The following is an 11,671-nucleotide window of genomic DNA, read 5'->3' as shown; positions in this document are numbered from 1 at the left end:
TATATTGCACAAAAGCGGCATGCATAGGCCACTGGTCGCACACAGGTTATATATTCAAACATGCCAGATTATATAAATTTCAAGCATTGCTGGACTGTTATGTGTCCACTATTCTTCAACACATTTCAATAGACTATGGTCATGCATCAAGTCACTTTTTCACTGATCATAAGGATTTTCCATCCTTTATTTTCTTGGCATTGTTTCCATTGTTGATTAATTAAGATTTTTAAAAGCAGTGAGTCCCATAAAATACTCTAAATATAGTAAAAAGTTTTCCATAGTAACCAATAGCAAGACACAATATTAAATGTACTGCAGGATGCAGCAGACCTCCAGGATAAAGGCTGATAAAGTAACATATGGTTCAATCCATACCAAGAGGAGTGAGGGTCCTGCCCGCAAGCTTACAAGCTAGAAACAACCACGTACCTGCTTACTATAGATTGGGGGTGGTTGACTAGTAATACAAATGCACAAGAAAAAGACTCACACTATGAATTTTAGTGTAGGGACTCGCAAGGTAATGAGGACCTTAAATGTGGGTTGCAAACTAATTCTTGCTTTTATGCTCATCGTATACTTTATGTCTTGAGTCTTTATGTGTATTTGGAACCAGTGAACTTCCAGCTCATTGAAGAAGCCAATAATTCTTATAGTTTTGTGATTGATAAAGATGTTTTTGTATAAAGAAGGGAACTGATGAAGATCTCTTCCGTTTTTCTAATCCATTATTATGTTGTATTATTTATTTGTTATATGACAGCGATGATAATGTGTGCAAAACTGTAAAGCGCTGCCGAATATGTTAGTGCTATATAAAAATAAAGATTATTATTATTATTATTATTCCAGCTTTATAAAAGCTGTATTGACTTTTTTCTTTATCTGCTGCCTCAGCCTTTCTTTTTTTTCTATAATGTTATTTGAATTCTGTGCCCTTTTCTGTGAGTTCTTTGAATGTTAATATAGGGACTCACAAGACAATAAGGACCCTTAGGGTACCGTCACACAGTGCAATTTTGATCGCTACGACGGCACTATTTGTGACGTTCGAGCGATATAGGTACGATATCGCAGTGTGTGACACGCTCCTGCGATCAGGGACCCCGCTGTGAATCGTACGTCGTAGCACATCGTTTGAAACTTTCTTTCGTCGTCCAGTGTCCCGCTGTGGCGGCATGATCGCATGGTGTAACAAAGGTGTGCACGATATTGTATACGATGTAAAGGGCGGAGGAGCTGGCTACGTAGGAGCGCTGAATTCTCCACCTCCCGTGTGCTGATTGGGCGGTACAATACTGTGCGCTCATTCGACAAAGGACTATTGTTCCCAGCGGATAAAACCGGAGCTCTCGAGCACGCTATTCATTTCTCTCTGTAGCACGTGCTGTAAACAGAACTCCTAAATTCGCTGGATTCCCTGGACTTTTAACTACTAGACTTTTACCGCAAAAGGTATGTATAACGCTACAGCGTAGCATATGTTGCGCTTCAACGGGGATAAACGCTGGAGTGTGGTCGATTGTTCCTTTGAGTAGGGTAGGCCTGAGAACCTCAGGTACACAGCTGTAGCGTGGCCCAATTAATTAATCCTTTTACAGATCGAGATGGTTGACTGCCCCATTTAATACCAGTAGTAACATATATAGTTATTAGATCAATGGTCAGAACATTGTTTTGTAAGCACGTGTATTTATTGTACGTTTGTTTTCTTTTTAGGAACTATGCTCACTTCCGATGAGAGTTCTGTTGTTGCTGCTGCCCTGGTGTTTGAGGCAGCACGTCTCCAAGAGGAGAGACGTCCTAAACGAAAACGTCGCATGTGGACCCGGAGCTGGCTGCAGAAAAGATCCACATTGTCACACATGGGTCTCATAAGAGAGTTACGTGACAATAACCCTCATGATTTCCGAAACTACCTTCGGATGTCAGAGGAATCCTTCAAAATAATACTGTCTGCTGTTACGCCACTCATACAAAGGCGTGATACGCCGATGCGTGCAGCCGTGCCCGTGGAGGAAAGGTTGGCGGTGACACTGCGGTTCCTGGCAACAGGAAGGTCTCTTCAGGATTTGCAGTTTTCCGCCGCTGTTTCCAGACCTTTCCTGAGCGTTGTGATTCCGGAGACATGCGAGGCCATTGTGCAGAGCTTAAGGCATTATATGGAGGTACTACTATATTATTTTGGCTGTTGTGTTATGTCGATATATTATACTAGCTATTGAACCCGTTCTACGCCCTGATGGCGAGCATTTCTATTGGTATATGTTCTACATCCTATCATGTGCTGCTCCCATCCTGCGCCCCCATTCAGACATGTGCTGCTGTGATCCTGCGCCTCCAGTCTGACATGTGCTGCTACCATTTTGCGTCTCCATTCTGATATGTGCTGCTCCAACCCTGCGCCACCCTTCTTTTATTTGCTGCTCCCAACATAATTTTATTGATTATATAATTTAGATATATTGTTTAGCACCCCCTCTGAGTCACCGAAGCCATCTGAAAAAATGGCTGCCTGCATACTCAGGGTTGTTGACTTTGTTATACTAATCCATACTGCGCCTCAATCACTGTAGGATGTCCACATGAGAGTGTATGTGCATAATATATTTGACCTAATTTGTACATGTTTCCTTCTCATCTTGCAGTTTCCCAAGACGGCGGATGACTGGAAGAGGATTGCTTCCGATTTTGATGAGCTGTGGCAGTTTCCAAACTGCGGTGGTGCATTAGATGGAAAGCATGTGCGCATCACGCAACCAGCCAACTCTGGATCCTTTTTTTTCAACTACAAAGGATATTTCAGTGTGATCCTCATGGCCCTTGTCAATGCGAACTATGAGTTTGTCGATGTGGATGTTGGCATGAATGGTCGAGTCTCCGACGGTGGTGTTTTTGAACACACTTCATTTGGGGAAAGCTTGAGGAACAATGAACTGCTGTTGCCACTAAATGAAGACACAAAAGCAAACCTAAATTTTGTCTTCATCGCTGATGAAGCTTTCCCTCTTCATCCACATTTGCTGAAGCCATTTGCACAGAGAGCACTCACACCGGAGCGCAGAATCTTTAATTACCGGTTGTCGAGGGCCCGTCGTGTGGTTGAAAATGCCTTTGGGATTATGGCAAATCGGTTTAGAGTGTTCCACACAGCTATCAACTTGAAGCTGCCGTCTATAGACTTTGTGGTTTTGGCATGCTGTGTGCTCCATAATTTCCTGAGACGTCATGATACGAGCTCCTATTCTCCTCCTTCGTTTATTGATGCAGTGGACGCAAGAACCGGAGATATTGTGCCCGGGGAATGGCGTACACAACCTGATAATTTTACAGCTCTTCAAGCACTTGGATCTGGCAGACAGGCACACGATGCAAGGGACTGTCGCGAAAAATACTGTCAGTACTTTAATGGTTCTGGAGCTGTACCCTGGCAGGATCGCGCCGTATAAAAAAATATTTGTTTTTGATTTGCTGTCATATAAACCTCTCTAAATAACTTTAAATGTGATGCCTATAAAATGGTGCTGTTAACCCTTATAGCTTGGTAAACATTAAAGAAAAAATGCGAAGATTTTTGGGTTTTTTTGTAACAATTTCTTGGTTTTAAATTATTAAACAACAAAATATAACATAAACCCCCCCCAAAAAAAATTATCTCCTTCCACGGCCCAAGAGGTGTCGCAGCGTCACGCCCTGCTGCTCTACTTGAGTCTGGAGGAGCGCTGCTGTCTGCTGCAGGAGCGCTGCTGTCCGCTCCAGGCGCAATTGTCTCGCCAGGAGCTCTCTTACGGTGGGCGGTTCTGTGGATAGAAGAGGTTGGAGAACCAACGTTGATTCCGCTGAAAATACATCTCGACCTCTGGGGCAGGACCAAATTTTGTGTGTTGTAAATTTCTATTTGGTCTGGCACCACAGGGCGATGTAAATTTTATTAAATTTTACAGTTTTAGTTGTCTATTGTGACATCCAGCAGAAAACCACTCGTATTATCTTGATACTTACGGAGAAGGGACGCCGGTTCCTCATTGCCAGAACCAGAGCTGCTAATTTCCCACCCCAGCGATCTGGCCACTGCTGCAGCATCTTAAAGGAAATAATAACAGATCTGGTTAACTATGGAACACGCCGTTGGGAAGCGCTCGCTGTTTTGGTCACTTACGTATGTTATGTTCTGGGGAGAATGCCGCCGACCCGGGGGAGGAAGAGGAGTGTCGGAAGGGAGGTGTTGAGGGTGGTGTAGGGGTGCGAGGCCGTCTGCTGTCTGGTGGTGGCGTGGTAGGCCGCTGGGTCATTACTGCGTCTGTAATGTATTCAAATATTTCCGCTACCCTCTTATGTCCCGTATGCAGTTGAAAAACTGTAATCTATGATTGTTATCTTACATGACGTCATGGACTGTGGGCTCCCGCTGGTGGTGGATGCTGTGGTGCTGCTGGCAATGGCAGGTACCTGTTGCCGCCGCTGTCTCTCTACACATAAAGTTAACAAACGCAATCTTTAAAAACACATGTAGAGTGCTGCAGATCAAAGCTAACAATATACTGAAACATAAAATTTATATCACACTTCACAGGGGTGCGAGGGTGCATGGTCGCAACAGATGGTGGAGGCGTGGTAGGCCGCTGGGTCATTATTGCGTCTGTAATGTCTTCAAATATTTCAGCTACCCTGTTATGTCCCGTGTGATGTTAAAAAAAATGCAATCAATGATTGTGAACTTACGTGATGTCCCGGACTGTGGGCTCCCACTGGTGTCTGAAGATGGGGTACTGGTGGCAATGGTGGGTCTCACTTGCCGCCGCTGTCTCTCTACACCTAAAGTAAAGAATCACAATGTTTACACACAAATGTTGAGTGCTGCAGATCAAAGCTTACAATATACTCAAACATAAAATAGAGATCACACTTTACAGGGGTGCGATACTCAGACATGTATGTGGGCTCTGGTGTTCAATGGTCTTCCTGTCTTTGGAAAACGTATTATTTCATCAGTAGGCCAACCTCCTCCGTTAATATTTTTGGGAAATTGAGAAACTAAAAATAATGGACATCATAATAATTTCAAGATGGTGGTTGAGATTAGGGAACCCGACAAGTTTTCTCACGGACAACGCATATTCTGCTTGGAAAATAACTAAATTTTACAAAAACGGGGCATGTGTTTTAATGCATTTGAGGTCACGTTGGCGACCATGAGCGCAAGCCTCCCTCCCAAACCCCCCCCCTCCTGACAGCGTGCATCTCCCAATCCCCCCATACTAGTACTTGCCTCGCCTTGCCTCCGCACGCAACTCAGCAAACATTTGTGGCGTTTTATAGCGGAGGTCAGCCCATTTTTTACGCAGCTGAAGCTGACTGCGGCAGACGCCAAACCTCCTCTCCATCATTCTGGCTATGTGGCCAAGCACTTCCCGCTTGTGGATGTGTGGGTGGGCAGGGCGGCTCTCCAGACCCTCATAATCCAGGGCATCCATCTGTCTAATAAAAAAAAGGAGCTCTGGCTGCCCCAGAGGAGCAGAACGCATTCTCGCCGCCATTTTAGATGGAATGACCCTGAACAGCAACGCCCAGAGGAGGAGCTGTACTCCGCCGTCCTGCCGCCAGATCGGCATCGCAATAGCGTTGCCGTTTATGGACAGCGTCACATTTGTGACGGCTGAGCGGTACGGAATGAACGCACATAGTAAATGCCGTTCGAAGGATGGTTATTTAACGCCGGAGCGTCACGTAATGTACGCTCGTGGTCTATGACGGCGTGATGACGTTACAGCGTTCCGGCGTGCCTGCGCTAGCTTGTTTTGGTTCCCTGACATCTTGATAATGGCTGCCAGTCGCCGTGATCCTCCTATGGGCATCCCAGAGCTCAAGTTCCTTATTGGAACAATGGATCGGATGCAGTACGAGACAACTGGGCTGGTGCTGCACCGCAACCAGCACAAGGATGAAGTTGTCCGTGTGGTGTCTGAGGGCCTCAGGAAGCGGTTTGGGATAACTCGCAGCAAGGCCCAGATTGTGAAAAAATGGGGCGATCTCAAGTCCAAAAGCCCAGAGCGCCTGCAGGAGCTTCGCAAGGAGATTCGCAGAGGTCAGTACGCAGGTACCCAAAAGTATGTGGCACAGCTATGGGGCAGTTTGAACGTTGCAGAGCCACTATGTGGCACAGCTATGGGACAGTTTGAACGTTGCAGAGCCACTATGTGCCACAGCTTGAACGTTGCAGAGCCACTATGTGGCACAGCTATGGGACAATTTGAACGTTGCAGAGCCACTATGTGCCACAGCTATGGGGCAGTATGAACGTTGCAGAGCCACTATGCGGCACAGCTATGGGACAGTTTGAACGTTGCAGAGCCACTATGTGCCACAGCTATGGGACAGTATGAACGGTGAAAAGTACTATGTGGCACAGCCCAGAGCGCCTGCAAGAGCTTCGCAAGGAGATTCGCAGAGGTCAGTACGCAGGTACCCAAAAGTATGTGGCACAGCTATGGGGCAGTTTGAACGTTGCAGAGCCACTATGTGGCACAGCTATGGGACAGTTTGAACGTTGCAAAGCCACTATGTGCCACAGCTTGAACGTTGCAGAGCCACTATGTGGCACAGCTATGGGACAGTTTGAACGTTGCAGAGCCACTATGTGCCACAGCTATGGGGCAGTATGAACGTTGCAGAGCCACTATGCGGCACAGCTATGGGACAGTTTGAACGTTGCAGAGCCACTATGTGCCACAGCTATGGGACAGTATGAACGGTGAAAAGTACTATGTGGCACAGCTAACTGCAGACCTACCTTTTTTTTTTCCTTCACAGAGGCAAAGAGACAGCACCGCCGCCGCCACGAGGCATCCCGCACAGCCTCTTCTGGATCTGTGCCCTCCGGGTCAACTCCTCCAGATCCTAGTAGGTTCCCACAATTATGTGATTTGGATTCAGTTGCAGGTCCCCTCTTCCCCCCCCCCTCCCCCGGCAGCCAGTGTTGCCATATATGCTAACAGACCTTTTTTTTAAAATTTTTTTTTTTTTTCCTTCACAGAGGCAAAGACACAGCACCACCGCCGCCACGAGGCATCCCGCACAGCCTCTTCTGGATCTGTGCCCTCCGGGTCAACTCCTCCAGATCCTAGTAGGTTCCCACAATTATGTGATTTGGATTCAGTTGCAGGTCCCCTCTTCCCCCCCCCTCCCCCGGCAGCCAGTGTTGCCATATATGCTAACATTTTTTTTTTTTTTTTCCCTTCACAGAGGCAAAGAGACAGCGCCGCCGCCGACAGCACGAGGCATTCAACATGGACTCTGATCCCGAAGTGCCCTCCGTGCCTCAACATCCTAGTAGGTTCCCACAATAAAGTTATTTTGATTTTGTGGCAGGCCCACTCTTTCACCCCCAACCCAAACACCACCCCTTCCCCCCAAGTCAGTATTGCCTTATATGCTGACTGTTTTTTTTTCTTTTTTCCTTCACAGAAGCAAAGACACATCGGGAGACTACAGTGTTATTAATGTTATGTTTTTTGACCCACAGCTGTCGTCAGTGTGAACAAGGAAGATCTGGAAGCCGGCATAGAAAGGCTTATCCACACTATGGCGCGGATTCAGGAGCAGCACAATGTGGCAATGGAGGAGCTGCAGAAGCTTCGGGACATGTGCCAGCAGTTGGAGGCGGGCCAATAATACATTTTTGGTTGTTACATTAAAAATATTTAGTTAAACTATGATTCCATTTTTTTTGTATTAGTTAACTGTACATGAATTTGTTACGTTAATTTGTGCCCTCATACAGTGCTGTGATCGAGACACACCAATCAAACAGTCGTGATAGAATTTCTAATAATAGCTTTTATTTGAAACATTATTTTAACAAGACAATAAAATAAAAAGTAATGTAAAAGAAGTTAGGAAATCACAAATTGTGATACGACGATTCTTCCGGCTGATAACTTTGGTGCCTGACGGGCGAAGCCATATGTGAAGGTATTGGCGTGTAGGAGTGGTTAGGGGGTGGCTGGCCGAAGTGGGAAACGGGAACATTGTGTCGCATTGGTGTCTGACACTGTGACCAACCATTGTAATATGAGGGCTCTGTCCGCTGCATTGGCCGGGAATAGACCAAACGAGTGTGCTTGTCCAAATCGCCATCTGTACCCTTGTTTACTGCTTCCAATATTAGACGCTCCGCTAGTGTTCTTTGGCTGTCGTCCATTTTGGCCAGTTTGTCAACAACATAGTGTCCAAACCCCTGCAACGCAGGGCTAACATTGTTTTTTAACACCTTTTTTGCAAGGCTCAACAGTTCATGTGAAACGTCTGAGGTGGCTTTCCGTTTCCTTGGACCTTGCCTTGATTGAGTCCTGGCAGGTGCCGCCTCCACTAAATCTGTTGTCGTGCAGTCCTGTGAACAGTCCAGTGTACTGTCCTGCGCACTGTCATCCTGGGGAAAAAAAAAAAAAAACAAGTTACGAACCTGGCAACAAAAAGTTTGACCACCATAACCGCATCCAAACTATATATTCGTAGTAGGTAAAAAAAGGTTGTAATATATTTTAAGCTTAGTAATATTCTTTAACCCTCCCTTTTATTTAATACTTTGAACTACACTGTTCTGACTGCTAGGGGAACCTGATGAATATTTTATAGTCTAAATAGTCTCAACAAGAGTACATCGGCAGCTTGAAGCGATACTATTTTCTATATTGCTTAGATGGTATGGTTTAGAAATATCGCCATTTCATACATATTATGTTCCCCATATAATACTTTACTGCGACAGGGTTACTTATGTGGACATGTTTTTGTAATAACTTCAAACTGATGTGATAATCAGAAGTATAAAACATAAAATGCAGAGAAAAATTATGTAATTATAGGACACATTGGTAAACTTTCGTCCAAAGAGCTACTTACTTGTTGCCCTTGTGACTCCTGCTCGGCGTGGTTCTCCGAAACAATTTGTTCCACAGGTGCCAACAAGCGAAAACACGTGGAAGTCCGTGGCACCTCTTGGTCCCTCAGAAAATTCAGATGTTCAAAATACCAAAGCTTTGGCACATAAACATCTTCGGTGGAAGCCCCGGACTTTGTAGTGTGAAGAACCTTGTTAAGCTCCTTCCTCCACACCGTGCGGAGCGCCTGAATTTTCTTTTTAATAACCGCTTCATTTGCTGGCTCTTCTGGTGCATGACGATTGTAAAGCTCAATGAGCTTTAAATAACCCTCCTGCCTCTTTTCCCTGTTACAATACTCTGGAGATTTGATTTTCCAGAGGCAGGGAAAAGACTGGTATATTTCGATGAATTCCCTGATGAATTCCACACGATTTGACATCTGAAAAATAATTATAAAAAAAAAAAAAATTACACGGTTGACAAAGAGTCCTTTAAACAATACTTTTGCCAGTGTGCCAAACGCTTAACAACAACAGCCACACAAAGAGCTCATGCCTACCATCCATTGTTCCATCTGCCACGCCATAGGCCACCATAACCCAAAACAGTGTACCGCCTGCTTCACTACAGCAGCCACACAAATCGCTCATGGTGACCATACATTGTACCATCTGCCACGCTGTAGCTCACCAGACACAACCAGTCACAACCAGTCACAACAGCGTACCATCCGCATCGCTTCAGCGGCGGAACGAAGCGGTCATGCCGACCAAACAGCGTTCCATCTACCACGCTCTAGCCCACCAGTCACAACCAGTCACAACCAGTCACAACAGCGTAACATCCGCATCGCTTGTTTCATCTGCCACGCCATAGGCCACCATAACCCAGAACAGTGTACCGCCCGCTTCCATACAGCAGCCACACAAAGCGCTCATGGTGACCATACATTGTACCATCTGCCACGCTGTAGCTCACCAGACACAACCAGTCACAACCAGTCACAACAGCGTACCATCCGCATCGCTTCAGCGGCGGAACGAAGCGGTCATGCCGACCAAACAGCGTTCCATCTACCACGCTCTAGCCCACCAGTCACAACCAGTCACAACCAGTCACAACAGCGTACCATCCGCATCGCTTCAGCGGCGGAACGAAGCGGTCATGCCGACCAAACAGCGTTCCATCTACCACGCTCTAGCCCACCAGTCACAACCAGTCACAACAGCATACCATCCGCATCGCTTCAGCGACGGAACGAAGCGCTCATGACGACAGTACATCGTTCCATCCACTATGCCCAAGCGGTGTAACATACCTCGAAGCTGCGGTGCAAAGCGTGGAATATTCTGTGAAATACTGAATCCGATGTCCTAGTCCAACAAGTGTCCAAGTACAAAGTGAAGAAAGGAAATTTTGAAACCGGTGAGGTGGCTTGGAAACAATAGCGCTCAGGTGACAAATTTTCCAACCAATTGTGTGCACAGAACCTGTGGCCTATCAGCACATAGCTAGCAGCTCGACACGCCCCCTAGTGAACAACGTCACGCACAGATTATGCAAAATTTGCTCTGAATCGTCTTGTGTGACACGACCGTACGACTGTCCCATACGACTTCTACATCGCAAATACGTCATGAAATTATCGCTCCAGCGCCGTACATCGTGAAGTGTGACCGCAGTGGAGCGATAATTAAGCGACGATGTAACGTCACAAATCGTGCCGTCGTAGCGATCAAAATTGCACTGTGTGACGGTACCCTTAATGTGGGTTGTAAGCTTGCAAAGTTTGGCCAAAAATTCAATCAATACTTTATTTTTTTCATTGTTTTTATGCACATTTTTCATCTTTTGAAGGGTACAGCTTTTTTAGTTAAGGTTTGGAGAATAGGGGTTTCTGTCCTTGTGGGGTACATTTATATGTGGGTGCATTTATAAAGTGCGGCACCACCTCTCTCCTCTCATACTATGGACATCACTAATAGCCTGCCAGCCAAACACTGTGTACTACACTTATCTATGTAAGGCTAAGTGCATTTGTAAAAGTAGACAAGTACCCACGCCATGAGTCGTAGGGATTAGAAATGTGAGTGGTTGCTTCATCATTATTTTGCACCTTCATCAACCTTTAGCAAGGGGGCCTATAGCATCTTGCAAAGTTTTTATATTGTGTCTTGGTATTAGTAAATACTGTTACTTTTTTGTGACGGTTTTTGAAATGTATGTCCTATTCTGTGAATATTCCAAATACAGTGCAGAAAGTGTGCACTGATTTACTTTAAAAGTACCTGATATGGTAAATGTATATTTCTTTTTTATATGGCTTATGTTACAAGCTTTGGAAATGAACTACAGATTGAGAGATTAATAGTGTTAGTTCAGTGACTGCTATACTTCTATAAAGGTGAAGTAAAAATGACCTGGAAGGTGATTAATGATAAAGGAAAATGGCAACAAGGAGGAGGTCGTGACATTATGAAGAGCTACAGTGTTTCTGTACAGTAATGTCAGCATCTTGTATATTCTACCGTTAGTGCTCTAAGTATTGAGCTTTTACAATTCAACCTAAAAGAAAGCTGAACACAAGTGTGACACATATGAATTCCTTCTTAAGTATAAATCTTAAAAAAAACATTGTTTTTTTTATAGAATAAGCAGCCAAATGAACATTTTAGAGGAAATGTAAAGATGTTTTGTTAATTTTTACATATACCAATATCTCTAGAGATCTGGTTAACACTAGCGTTAATCAATTTTTTTAAGTTATAATTTGCCAAATTCCCCCC

At 45.1% G+C, this 11,671-nt stretch overlaps 1 protein-coding gene and 1 long non-coding RNA gene across 2 annotated transcripts; one reads left to right on the top strand and one right to left on the bottom strand.

Annotated features, from left to right (window-relative positions):
- Window positions 1-7,042: 7,042 nt before the first annotated feature.
- Window positions 7,043-7,805, top strand: LOC138671973 (uncharacterized). The gene is made up of 3 exons (XR_011319511.1): window positions 7,043-7,126; window positions 7,246-7,332; window positions 7,526-7,805. It is a non-coding gene; the product is annotated as an uncharacterized lncRNA (long non-coding RNA).
- A 16-nt stretch (window positions 7,806-7,821) lies between these two features.
- LOC138671972 (uncharacterized) lies at window positions 7,822-10,054 on the bottom strand. The gene is made up of 2 exons (XM_069760074.1): window positions 8,905-10,054; window positions 7,822-8,431 (listed from the first exon to the last, which is right to left on the bottom strand). Exons 1-2 carry the CDS (start codon window positions 9,322-9,324, stop codon window positions 7,904-7,906), a joined length of 948 nt encoding a protein of 315 aa, XP_069616175.1. The 5' UTR covers window positions 9,325-10,054; the 3' UTR covers window positions 7,822-7,903.
- Window positions 10,055-11,671: the final 1,617 nt, after the last annotated feature.

Source organism: Ranitomeya imitator, chromosome 3, assembly GCF_032444005.1.
Source record: "Ranitomeya imitator isolate aRanImi1 chromosome 3, aRanImi1.pri, whole genome shotgun sequence".
Taxonomy (NCBI): Eukaryota; Metazoa; Chordata; class Amphibia; order Anura; family Dendrobatidae; genus Ranitomeya; species Ranitomeya imitator.
The sequence above is the reverse complement of the archived record's forward strand: the minus strand, read 5'-3'. Positions and strand labels throughout refer to the sequence as shown.

Coding starts and splice junctions, on each gene's coding strand:
- LOC138671972 (XM_069760074.1), bottom strand. CDS start 9,324: ATGTCAAATCGTGTGGAATTCATCAGGGAATTCATCGAAATATACCAG. Junction 8,432..8,904: donor AGGAGTCACAAGGGCAACAA/GTAAGTAGCTCT, acceptor TTTTTTCCCCAG/GATGACAGTGCGCAGGACAG.